The sequence below is a fragment of the Dasypus novemcinctus genome, chromosome 8 (assembly GCF_030445035.2).
Source record: "Dasypus novemcinctus isolate mDasNov1 chromosome 8, mDasNov1.1.hap2, whole genome shotgun sequence".
Lineage (NCBI taxonomy): Eukaryota > Metazoa > Chordata > Mammalia > Cingulata > Dasypodidae > Dasypus > Dasypus novemcinctus.
The window spans coordinates 109,343,822-109,357,473 of NC_080680.1; the positions used below are offsets into that span (position 1 = coordinate 109,343,822).

The 13,652-nt window shown below is 37.3% G+C and overlaps 1 protein-coding gene across 4 annotated transcripts in view; it reads left to right on the forward strand.

The window, feature by feature from the left end:
• The window catches only part of ECPAS (Ecm29 proteasome adaptor and scaffold), a 134,739-nt gene that overhangs the window by 91,403 nt on the left and 29,684 nt on the right, over positions 1-13,652 (forward strand). For all 4 annotated transcript variants that reach the window (XM_058302545.2, XM_004458505.4, XM_058302544.2 and 1 more), the window contains 9 exons: positions 523-748; positions 1,453-1,544; positions 3,751-3,885; positions 4,607-4,769; positions 5,223-5,395; positions 6,484-6,585; positions 10,221-10,344; positions 12,600-12,745; positions 13,237-13,291. In XM_058302545.2, coding sequence (XP_058158528.1) covers positions 523-748; positions 1,453-1,544; positions 3,751-3,885; positions 4,607-4,769; positions 5,223-5,395; positions 6,484-6,585; positions 10,221-10,344; positions 12,600-12,745; positions 13,237-13,291 — 1,216 coding nt within the window. The remainder of the gene's footprint in view (positions 1-522; positions 749-1,452; positions 1,545-3,750; positions 3,886-4,606; positions 4,770-5,222; positions 5,396-6,483; positions 6,586-10,220; positions 10,345-12,599; positions 12,746-13,236; positions 13,292-13,652) is intronic.

The following is a 13,652-nucleotide window of genomic DNA, read 5'->3' on the forward strand; positions in this document are numbered from 1 at the left end:
TGCAACCTGTCCTACTTAGGTCTTAAGAGAATAACTTGCAGAGGACTCCTTGGTAGCCAGTTTATAGCAGAGGCTTTTATGGTGTCCTGTCTACTCTTTTGTAGATGATTTGAACCTATTTTCTCAAATTCTTCTATCAATAGAGATTAAGCATAGCTGGAACTTTCTTCCACAGGAATAGGTTATTTGCCTCAGGTTTCTACCCAGTCACTTTTACTTATATATATGGCTTTTAAAAAATAACAAATTTCATTGCAATTTTCAACTTTAGAAGCAGAGTTTGCATTTTAACTTGAACTCCACTAAAAAAGCACTCTTGATTTTTAAATGCTTTGTATGTCAATTTTGCTCTTTTATGGTTAACATTTACCATAAAATGTTCTATTTTCCACCTTGTAAGTTGTTGAACAGCTTTGTGAAGGAATATGGGCAAAATAAAACTAGAAACTGTCAGTTTGAAGAACACCTTCTCAAATTGACTTCAGAGACACTTACCTGTATTCCTCTACCTTATGATTTTAGATAGTTCTGTACTTGCGCATGTGCCTGGCCCACAGCTCAGGGGTGGTGCCCACCTCTCAGAGTTTAGCTGATATGCAGGATCATGCGCCGGCCATTGGACGTTATATACGGACTTTAATGTCAGGGAGCCAGGCTACCACTTCATCGTCATCTTCTAAGAGTGGAGAAACCAATCCCGTTCAGATCTACATTGGCCTTCTTCAGCAGCTCTTAGCAGGTGTTGGAGGTAGGAAGTTGTGATGCTGAGAAAAGATATTAAAGCCCTTAAGCAAAAAAAAAAAATCTAATTTTAAACTTAGCTGAGAATTTATTTATTTATTTTATATATTTTTTGTCTTTTTTTTTTAATGTTACATTAAAAAAATATGAGGTCCCCATATACCCCCAACCCCTATCATCCCCCTCCTCCCCCCATAACAACAACCTCCACCATCATCATGAGACATTCATTGCATTTGGTGACTACATCTCTGAGCACCACTGTACCTCATGATCAGTGGTCCACATCATAGCCCACACTTTCCCACAGTCCACCCAGTGGGCCATGGGAGGACATACAGTTAGCTGAGAATTTATAGCAAAAGAATTCTCTCTACTACTGCAATGAACATTAGTTTTTGTTTCTTTTCTACATTTATTTGATTCCTCCTTTATGCATTATTTCTCTTTTCAAAAAGAAATGCTAACAATAGATAAGAAATTTTTACTTTGAAAGTGGGTGTGGCAATAGGACATCCCTTCTTTTTATAGACAACTAGCTTGTAAATTTGCTGCATTGAACCACGTAGTATAATTGGGTTGAGTAATTTTTTTTTTGGAAGGACTGAGGGAGTACTTCCCACAGCAGCAACCCTTGTACTTTAAAGAGATTTAGTGATCCAGTATGTTTACTTTTCCTGAAAATTAACATGGTTCCAAATTCTTACTTAGGTTTGCCAGTCATGTACTGTCTATTGGAAGCTGTTTCAGTGTATCCAGAAAAGTTGGCAACCAAATTTGTAGACAAAACAGAATGGATAAAGGTATGTCTGTTTCTCTGTATTTCACTTTGATTCTGTATATTTCATGATTTCTTATTCCTTCCCATGTTATTATGATCTTTTCTGCCTTTAAATCATTTTGAAATCTCCTTCCTTACCAGACACAGGAAAGCATGTAGCTCATTGTAGCTCACTGATCCATCTGGGTGGGAGTGGGAGATGAATTGAAAATCATATGAATAAAAAGCAGTAACAAGCAGTAGATCTGTATAGATTTAAAAGCACATACATGCTCCTTTCCCTATCTCCCATCTACCCATATCACCTCAATTTCCTTCCCCTTCCTTTCCTACCTCTGGAGGTTATCAGTTATATATAAGGTGTAACTTTGCATTTACTTTGCATATACTCACAAATAAATATATGTATTCTTACTTTTCTCCCTTTTTTTACATAAACGGTAGCATACTGTTTACATTGTTTTGTACCCTACTTCTTTCACCTAACAGAACTTGGAGCTCTTCCTGCTCATTCTTTGCCGTTTTCCATTGTGTAAATATATTATTATTTATTTTAGATCCTATTGATGGCCATTTAGGTTACTCCCAGTCTACTTCAATGAATAATCCATAATTTTAGATGAATTCCTCACAAGTGGAAATGCTGGGTCAGAGAGTATGTTTTCATAATTGTGGTAGACAGTACTGTGCCCTCCATATGGTTTGTACTAATTTACATCCTCACCAGCCATAGGTGACTGATCTTATCCCTTTGTCTTATCAGGTTGCTAGAGTTAGCAAATAAAAATACAAGAGGGCCATCTACATTTGCGTTTCAGACAAACAATGAGTAATTTAGTTCAAAGTATGCTCAAATAGTTTTGTATACTGCTTGTGCTATATAATGGCAGTTCTTTCTGGCAAGTGCAGCTTGAAGGTGCAGAGTGTTTCTTTAAGTATAAAAGTATGTATGTAATTACCCAAGAGGTGTGAATTTTGTACTTTTCTGGAAAATCTGATCTCATGAAACTGCTTCTAGTGTGCAGGGGTACTTCCCCCCCAGTTAGTGAATTTTTAAAAATTTTTTACTTTATTATTTTAAAGAAGCTTTAGTTACATAAATATTATATCACTGATATAAAGACTTTGGTCACCAGAGGTCCTCAGGGAAGGGAGAGGGAAGAATTGGTGCAGTGACAGATACAGGCCATTAATTATTTTGTCAAAAAGATTTTTTAATTCTTTTTGAATATTTGCTGATGTTAAAGTCATTTTAAGGTTTTTGAGTTGTGAATTTTTATGTCAGGGGTTGACAAACTATTGCCTGTGGACCAAATCTGACCTGCCTCCTGTTTTTTGTATAGCCTGTGAGCCAATAGTAGCTTTTATATTTTTAAATGGTTGAAAAAAATTGAAAGAAAAATAACATTTTGTGACATGAAAAAATTATAGCGTTCATCTATAAATAAAGTTTTATTGGAAAACAGGTACTCCCATTTGCTTATTGTCTAGGCTGCTTTCTCACTATAATTGCAGAGTTAAGTAGTTGTGACAGAGACCCTATGGCCTGCAAAACCTAAAATATTTGGTATCTGGCCCTGAATAGAAAAAGTTTACTGAGCAGTTTTAGATTACCTGTGTGTTAATTCCATCTTTTAAAAAATTTATTTATTTATCTCTCTATTTTTTAATCCCTCCCCCTTGTGGCTTTTTGCATGCTGTCTGCTCTGTGTCCATTCGCTGTGCATTCTTCTGTGTCTATTTATTTTATTTATTTCCCCTCCCCTCCTTGCAACTTGCTTGCTATCTACTCTCTGTGTCCGTTGCTGCGCCCTTCTGTGTTTTTTGCTTGTCTTCCTTTTTGTTGCGTCACCTTGCTGAGTCGGCTGTCCGCGGTGCTTGTGGGCTGGCAGCACTCCGCAGCGTGCGAGTGAGCCTGCCTTCACAAGGAGGCCCTGGCATGCAATCCGAGGGCCTCCCATATGGTAGATGGGAGCCCAACTGATTGAGCCACAGCTGCTTCCCTAATTCCATCTTTTTTGTGTCTTTGATGTAACTGCACATAGATTTTGGTATATAATACAATTTTTATTTTGCTCTTGAAATAATTATTGTGTTCTTTTCCCATTTATACCAATAGATTGGACATTATAATGTATTATTGATTTTATTCAATTTTAAATGTGGGATTTTGCCAACAGGAAGATGATTATATATCAGGCATTTATTTCTTTTTCTTCACCTCTCAGAGTCTGATGAATAGCAGTAAAGAAGAGATGCGTGAACTGGCAGCATTGTTTTATTCTGTGGTGGTATCTACAGTGTCAGGAAATGAGTTGAAGTCAATGATAGAGCAGCTTATAAAGACTACAAAAGACAATCATGTATGTTAACAGTTTTGTCTTCCTTCTTTTTTTGTAGAAAGGTTTTACAAAAATTGCAGCTTTTATATTATTTGTAAAATACACTTAAAAAAGCCTTGCTTTTATATGATTGTAAAGATTAAATGAGATAGTACATTGATTCAGTCAGTTCATTCAACAAATTTGAGTGTTTTGTGTTGGATAGGCACTGTTCTAGAACTACAGTGGCAAGTAAATATGGGAAATTTCCTAGTAATGCTTGGTGCTCAGAAATGTTAGCTCCTTTTTTCTTCTGCATCTACTACTGCTTACCATTATGCCTATCCATAAGCTTTCAATTAGAAGTAAGATCTGTTCTCTTTTGCTGGCAATAGGGAGAAGTTTCTCTTGAAAATTATGATAGTGTAGTTATGTAAGTGCTGTAAACTAAATGAAGATGTGAGTGCTAGAGGAGCATCGAGTGTATAGGAGAAATGCCTCACCTGGCCTAGGAGTGGGCATGGGATTAGGGGTGAAATCTTGAAGTGAGTCAAGAATCAGTTTAACTTCTTGGAATTCTGTGTTAGAAACTCAAGGTTTCTCTTATTCCCTAAGCGTGATTCTTTAGCATCCAGTGGAACCTAACGTGATCACTATTGTTTGGCCTTGTGTTTCATGACTGTAATAAACACACAGAGCTGTTGCAGTGTATTCTTGCATATGTGAGAGGCAGAGACATGTACTATCCTGTTATTAACTTTAGAGTCCAGAGATCCAACATGGATCCCTGCTTGCATTGGGATTCACGGTGGGAAGATATTTGGCAAAAAAGAAAATGAGAAAGGCAGAGCAACAACATCTGGAGACAAATGCTGATTTCCTGCCTGAACAAGAGGAACTCATTCAGAATGCCACAGAAACCATAGGTAATTAATGTTTTTATGCAGACTTGGATTCTGCATTTTTGAATTCTGTTAAAATTTAATTTAGTGTTTTTATTTCTTTTTTATAGCATTGCGCTTTAAGGACAAAATCTTTTTCTCAAAAATTTCCTTGATTTTAAATAAATTCTCTAATTTTAATAACTGTAAGAGTGCTCCTTTTTTTTTTCCCCCTTTTCTTTTTACACACCCCCCCATATGTTTCTCTAAAACAAGGATGATTCTCTATTGGGGAAAAAAGTTGAGAAAAGACATTGAGAAAAGACATTGTGCTATACCCTGTTGCCATGGTGTTTTGTTTTGTTTTTCCCTGAATAAATGTTATTGACTAGAAGATAATACAGACTTTGATTTTAATTTAGCTGTCTTTAAAAAATATTGAGTATTTTGGGTCACAAGGGTAAAACATTATTCTGTTTCATTTGTTCATGTTTACAGGCTCGTTTTTGGACAGTACCTCCCCCCTCCTGGCGATCGCTGCCTGTACAGCCCTGGGTGAAATCGGCAGGAACGGTCCACTCTCCATCCCCAGTGAAGGATCTGGCTTTACCAAATTGCATCTTGTAGAAAGCTTACTAAATAGAATACCCTCCAGCAAAGAAACAAATAAGGCAAGTTCTTCCTCTTTTTCCTTCTCTTCAGGAATTCTCTATTCATTGATATATAATGAACAAAAACTAATTGTAATGAGGATAGGTGGCATTGCTGCTGGAGCAAGGATTTAATATGAGAAAGTGATAAAATTGAAGAAGAAAGTCTAGGTGCTTGTACAGTTTTGGGGTATGGATAATTTTTGCACTGCCTTTTAGCATGTGCACCATTTGGCCCAACAGGTCCAATTCAGGCTCTTAACTATTGCCTCAATACTTGAAAAAGTTATTAAAATCATTAGGCATTTCCTCTTGCCATGCAATAGGCAGAAATAATAATACATCTGGTAGCTTTATGATTGATTTTGTAATTTTAGACCAAATCTAACTCTGGGTATCAGAAGCAGTGCTGAGTAGTCTGTGAGGAAAAAGACTTTTACAGTTTTTTAATTTTAAGTAAGTATTTGATCAAAACATCCTAGTGTTGATAATGATGATTTAATTAGTAGAAAAATCAACTTACTACAGGTTTAATAAACAAGATCATCTTAATCTTGGCCTAGCTATTGTTTAAAACTGAAAAGATCCCAGAGCATTGTTTCTCTTAGTTTCCAGTCATTGTTGAACACTTGTAATGTGCTGGGCAGTATTCTAAGCCCTTTATATGCATTAATTAATTGAATCTTCTAAAATGTCTAGTGAAGAAGGTATAGTTGTTATCTCTATTTCTCAAGGAGGAAGCACTCACAGGGAGGTGAAGTGACTTGCCTAAGGGCACATACCCGTAAAGGCTAATAAAATGGTCTTGGGAGCCCAGGTCCTCTGCACCCAGAACCACCCTTTTAACCATTAAACTTGGAAGGATCGTAAGCCTGGTTCTAGCATTCCTTCTTTCTCCATTTGCAACCGAGTTCCTTAATGGACTCAGTTTTAGGTCTTTCTACCTTCAATGCCTTATGGAAATAATATTGTACTATTGAATACTTTGATAAGAATTTATGCATTGGTGCATTGCTTAGGAAAGACTCCCATTTCATTTTTGCAAACACTGTTCTAGGGTAAAGGTATTTCATACTTGGTTTAAAAAAAAGTTGTCTGTGTTCTTCCAGATGAAAGAGCGAGCAATCCAAACACTGGGATATTTTCCAGTTGGAGATGGAGATTTTCCTCATCAGAAGCTCCTTTTGCAAGGTCTGATGGATTCTGTGGAGGTATTTACTTTGTTATCTGATTGTTAGTCATTAAAACAAAATACATGTATTTTTGATTGTTGGAATTTTTGAACGCTGTAAGGTTTTAAATTAATTCTTTATTCATTTGTTCAATAAGTACCTACTGAGTGCCAGCCTTGGGCATAGCATTCATTAAATCATCTGAGTGGGTACATCCTTTTCTCATTTTAGAGTCAAGCTCAGCACAGTGCAGGTAGAAGTCAGCCAGATGTACGGAGTGGAGGCAGTTACTACAGTTGCCCTCGTGTCTGGTGGTTTAGCTTCTGTCCCTGGATGGCCAGAGGAGTGGAGAAGACCTGCAAATAGACAACTGCCAGCACAGTGTGATAAGTGCCTCAGCACAGCCCGATCTGACCCCTAGCTACTCTAGCCTGGGTTCTTGTCTCTCAGGTTTTTGTACACCAGCCTTGTTGGCTTTCTTTGCTCTGGGTTTTTGAAAGCCCCATATTTAAGTTCCTTCTCAGACTCTTGCTCTGCTTCTTAGACCCTTCAGACTAGATTAGATTCTTTAGTTTTTTTGTGCCTTTTCTTCATAGCATTTATTAGTTTCTAATTGCCCAGGAGATTTAAGGCAGATTTAAGGAAGAACAATGTTTTGTTCAACATTGTAGCACTGGTGCCTAGTAGTACTTTTTAATACTAGGACTGTGTGAAGAGATAAATGAATGCCAGGCAATTAGAATCACAAAGGAGGCTGCGATTAATTCTGCTGAGGGGGAGCTGGTAGAGGTCTTTTGGAGGAGAGATTTCTGCTGCACCTTGAAGGATGAGAGGAAGGCAAACAGAGGGCTGGGCCTGAGGACTAAGACAGCTGAGTAGAAGTGGCTCCAGAATTCAGCTCTCTGGATTCTTCTTTTTCTTTTCCTCTAAAAAAAATTATTGAAGTATATCATTCATACATGAACGTACATAAACAATATGTGTTTAGTAAAAATTGTGAACTTACAAAACAAACGTGTGACATTGTACAGGGCTCCAGAACATCACCCCACCACCAATACCTTGCATAGCGTGGAACATTTATTACAAATTATGAAAGCACATCGTCAAAATACTACTATTAACTATAGCCCATATCTTACATTTGCTGTATTTTTCTTCCAACCCACCCTGTTATTAACATTCTATTAATATTACATATTTGTTCTACTTCATGAGAGAATGTTCTCATATTTGTTCTGTTAACTACGGTGTATCTTCTACTAGAGGATTCACTGTGTGATTCAGTCCCATGCTATGTACAGCCCATTCAAGGAGTACACTCAGTGGCTGTCATTTTCGTCACAGAGTTGTGCTGTCGTTATCTCAGTCAATTTTAGAATGTTTTCATTACTCTGACAGGAAAAATCCCATACCCCCTTTACACCCCTTTATTATTGACCCTTAGAATTGATGTAATACCTTCTTTGCTTTTGCTGCAAAATACTACAGTATTACTGTTCATCATCTATAAATTAAATTAGTTGTAATTTTCTCATGTATCACCATATTCTTAACATTTTGTAAAAGAAGAACATTCTTACATTTATACAATTAACCACAATTTTCATCCACCACCAAAATCACTGTTACACAGTCCTAGATTATCCTCTATCTTACTTTCAGTTGACATTTATGTTCCTAGACTTCCCCTTTCAGCCACAGTCTCATTCATAAGTCAGCAGTTAGTTATACTCATTATAATGTGTTACCATCAACTCTATTCATTTCCATACTTTTAAATAAACCTTATTAAAAATCCTATATACATTAAGCACCCAGCTCTCTGTGTTCTTAATTCAGTATTTTAAAATGAGTTTTACAGTGAATTGTACTCATACCAGGTTCCCCCTGATGTCACTGATGTTGTTATCACATGGGGAAAAGCTTATGATGTCTGCCTTTTCACCTTTTTTCTTTTTTTAAACTCATGAGTGAGAGTTTTCTTTGAGTATGAGTGAGAGTTTTCTTTGAGTTTTGCTTAAATAAATGAAGGATTGTCTGGATTTTTAACTTGCTATCAAAACTTTATTTTAAGAGTTTAGAAATAAACTAAACAAACTAAAAATCTTGAATAGAGAGTTGGAAATAAGATGGTGCAGTTAAAAGGTAAGAATGATAAAGAAAATGAATAGCATGAATTACCACCAAAATAGTTCATGTTTCCAGACAGCTAGGACAAAGTTCTAAAGTTTTCTATTTTCTATTTTCTTTCCCTTTTTATTATGGAAAATGTCAAACATACACAAAAGCAAGGCAAATAATAATTAATGACTTCTCACACACCTTTTCTGATTTAATCTATTGACCCCAATTTTTTTCTGGTATCTTGTAAAATACAGTGTAGATGTTGTATCATCCATGAATATAAATTTACATAGTTTTGTTTCTGTTTTCAAGATCAACTATCTAGTAATTAATGGGAAACATACAGAAAAGCAGGCATGTAGTAAAATGAGTTCTTAATATAGGCTCATCTGTGTCAAAGTCATTTTCCTCAGTCGGGAGTCCCGCAGAGAAGTTTTTGACCAGGCAGAGCTGTGGGACTAAAGAGTGGTACAAAACCCTTAAACTTAACCCTTTCCTCAGTTGTGGGAGCATGTGATGTTAGCCCTCAACATCTTATTCTCATCAAGAGTGGAGCATCTAGTTGGCTAGGCAGAGAAATGGCTAAACAGCTGTCTGTGTGCTTCGCATATTTCTGCACAAAGGGCAATATTTTCATGTCTCTGATATCCTGTTTTCTCTTTATGCTCTTCTTCTCCTTATTTTGAGATTTCTTCCAGTTTACAGGAAACTGAAAAATGCCAAAGGGATCTAAAATAGGTCCAGTTCCATCATTCATACTTGTGAAGGGTGTGTAAATTTCTAAGTCAAGTTTTAAAAAATTGTGTATGTACTGTAAGAATTTTCAACATGAATTTTGAAACGATATTACATTTACAGAGTTGTAAGACTAGTATAAAGAACTCCTTATAACCTTTATCCAGATTTACCAGTTTTACCAATTTTATCATTCTTGATTTTTGTGTTTTTTTCTGAATCATGATAACTTGAAGATATCTGGTAATTTCAAGAGTGTAAAAAGGAGGTGTTAATAAATTAATATGGGTACTATTTTTTGTGCAATTACTGTGAATCAGGCTTTATGCTAGAAGCTTTCTATTTATTTGCATCTTTGAATCGTCACTGCAGCCTGATGTTGTAGGTGATGGTGCTATACTCATTTTACAAATGAAGACTTTGAGGCTCAGGAAGGTTTAAATAAGGTTTTATGTAGGTGGTAAGAGATAGAGCTAGAAATTTTACCAAGATCTGTGTGGCTTGCAAACCCACGTCTTTTCCCTCTAAGTAAACGCTGTCATGCTTCCAAAGATTATAAAGCACTGCTTGAGTGGTCTCTGCTGAGGGTGAGGAGAGCAGCATGCTTGAAAGTCTGTCTTCAAGTCATTTGTCTTTCTTCATTCCTTCACCCTTGCCCCACTTTTGAGAACCTCCAAATTAGCTGAAAGCAAGCTGGCCCAGGAGTGAAGACAAAGTGTGTGGAGAAGCAAGATATTAAGCAGCCTCACTGTAGATACGGACGTTGTGGGGAAATGTTCTCTCCCATTTTTGACTTTCTTTCTTCTCTGCAGGCCAAGCAGATAGAGCTCCAGTTCACGATAGGTGAAGCCATTACCAGTGCTGCAATAGGAACCAGTTCCGTGGCTGCCCGAGATGCCTGGCTGGTGACTGAAGAAGAATATACTCCTCCTGCTGGTACTAAATATCGAGCTAATCCATTTATAATTCTCAAGTAACCCTTTTCTGTTTTGTTTATCACATTTGAAGAAAAAAAATTCCATGTAAACTTTTTCAGACATTTATATTTGCTTTATCAACTTGGTTTAGTCAAGAACAGTAGTTGACTAAAGAAGAATGAGCATGAAATTAATAAGAGCTTCTTTTTTTTTTATTCCTTTGCCAAGCAGGCAGGGATATTAGGTATGGATTAACATTAATCTTGTACTCTGGTAGATGAGGATTGGTGTAGTTAGCCAGTTTCAGAAGTTGAGGCATAGTAGCTTCCAAATTATATATTTCCTAAATCTGTAGTAAATATTGAACCTTCAGTGTCTCTGCTAGTGCTCTGGGTGCTTCTGCCATGAAAACATACTGGCTTTCTGTGACATCATAGTTGAAGGAGCATGTGGCTTCTGACTACAGGGTTTATAGGATATTATGATTTCAAATATGTTGTGATTTGATTTGAATTTGGGATAAAAAATTATTTTTCAGTATTTGAACTAGAATTAAAAAAAATTAAAACAAAAGATAAAATCACCAAATTTTTATACTTTATCTTCTTATTTGAAGGAAATTAAAAGATAGTGTTCTTGGGAAGCGGTCATGGCCCAGTGGTTAGGGCGTCTGTCTACCACATGGGAGGTCCCCCGTTCAAACCCCAGGCCTCCTTGTCCCGTGTGGAGCTGGCCCATGCGCAGTGCTGATGTGTACAAGGAGTGCCGTGCCACACAGGGGTGTCCCCTGCATAGGGGAGCCCCACGCACAAGGAGTGTGCCCCGTAAGGAGAGCCGCCCAGTGCGAAAGAAAGTGCAGCCTGCCCAAGAATGGTGCTGCACACATGGAGAGCTGACACAGCAAGATGATGCAACAAAAAGAAACACAGATTCCCATGCCGCTGACGACAACAGAAGCAGACAAAGAAGACGACGCAGCAAAATAGACAGAGAAAACAGACAACCGGGGCAGGGAGGGAAGGGGAGAGAAATAAATAAATAAATAAATTTTAAGGGAAAAAAAAAAAAGATAGTGTTCTCATGGTAATAATTCATTTGTTAAGATCGTATGCCACCAGGAAAATATGAATTTAGTTATAACATTTAGCTGGTCCTTACTGGCTCTTGTTCCTCTCCATTTCCCCCATCATTGTGGGATTTTCCAGTTCAGTGTAGTCTCATGTACATGTCTAGAAGTTGGTTGGGTATATGAGGATGGAGTTTTGAAGAGTTCTAGGTTAGAAATGAATATTTGGATGTAACAATTGTAATGAAGCTAGTCATGAACGTAGATGTGAAGGTATGGGTAGAAAAGAGAAGAGATCTCTCCTCTGAGCCCTGGGGCTCTCCAATATTCAGAGGTTTGGAAGATGAGGACACCGAAAAGGAGCAGTTAGAACTAGGAGGGGGTCCAGCAGAGCGCTATGTCCTGGAAGTGGAGTGAAGAAAGTCTGTGAAGGGGTGAGGAGTGGGAGGCTGATGAACAGTCAGAAGTGGCTGACACTCAGTTAAGATGAGCACTGGGCCATGACAAAAGTGGATTTAACAGGAAGGTAATTGGTGACTTTTACCAGCTGCCTTATGGAGTACAGGGAGGCAAAGCCTGAGTGTCAGTTTAAGAATAAATAAGAGGAGAGAAAATGTGGACCTTGAGTATATGCATCTGTTTTCAAGAGGTTTATTGTAAAGCATTAGGTGACATTTGGTGATATATGGGCACTGAGGAGGCTGGGTTCTACTGGTATCTACTGGGTCAAGACCAGAGATACTGCTAGATACCCTATATAATACACAGGATAGCCCCCCATGATAAAGAATTATCTGGTCAAAAATGTCAGTAGTATCGAGGTTGAGAAACCTTGAAGTAATGAAGGAAAGGAGAGAAATGCATGATAGCTGGAGAAGGAAAGAAGTCAAAAGAGGTTTGATTTTAGACAGGAGATGGGAAAGTCCTAGAAGAAGAAGAAAAATTGCTGAGACTGGAGAGAGTAGGGATAATTTTTCATTCTAGGGAGTTTAAGTGACATAAGTACCTATGAAAAGATATTAGCTGATGGATTCTAAAATGAATTATTACTGACTCCTTATTTTAAAACCTTAGTCTTTTAGGTTTTAATATGTCTTAAGATTCTTGTATTGCATAAACGTTGATTTAAATATTTTTTAGATAATGATATTGAATTGTCTATTTTGATCTTTTTTTTTTTTTTTAATGTTCCTTTTCTTTTCCCCCAGGAGCCAAAGTAAATGATGTGGTCCCATGGGTGCTGGACGTGATTTTAAATAAACATATCATTAGCCCCAGTCCACATGTGAGGCAAGCAGCCTGCATCTGGCTCCTTTCCCTTGTGAGGAAGTTAAGTACCCATAAAGAAGTGAAGGTAAGCTATGCTATGAATGGGATCACCTCGTAGGAAGTATTTCTCATTGAAAGGCAGGAAGGAAAACATATGAAGGTGAGGGCCAGTACTGAGGTGAGGGCTACTGACTAATAACAGGTATTTTGAAATAAGCTGTGCATAAAGAAATGAAGGATGGCGGCTTGCTGTCTTCTGGCTGTAAAATGACTGAAAACTTGAAGGTGTAAAGTCAGAAGAGGTGCGGGGGGTGGTGGAAGGGCCAGATTGCAAGAAGCACAGGTGGGGAGTTGGAGAGGCCAGATTGCCTGCATTAGGCAGCTAACTACAAGGGGTACCACTTTCAGGTAATTTGGGCCACCTTTAAAGATGCTGTCCCTCATGGCAGCAGGCCTGGGTTTATGACTGCTTTGGCTCGCAAGACTTACAGGTCTTGTTGTACTCTGACAACCAGATCCTTTTCTTCCCAAAGAGTTTGAATTTCAGTGTCATAATGCATTTTTTTTGTCTTTCAGTCTCATCTTAAAGAGATTCAGAGTGCATTTGTTTCTGTTCTGTCTGAAAATGATGGTAGGTTGTTGGAAAATATTTGCTTTCTAAACTTCATTAAATTGGTATTTTAAATTCTGAAAACTATGGAGTAATGAACATAAAAGAACACTTTCAGTTATATGATTAAAACAAAATTAAACCTTAATAGTAAGGATTAGCATTAAGTTTGGTTAATAAAAAAGAATTTCTGGTTAGGGTACAGGAAAATTTGTAATTCTTTTTGTTCTTTTAAATTGGAACGTATATGTGCTAGGCATTCAGTTGATAACTTTGGTTTTATAAATTGTCTTAAACAGATGGTCTTTTCATTTTTAAAAAATTGGATGTGGGGTATTGAAATCCAGTGATGCTGTTTGAACTCTCTGTTTTCACCTTACCC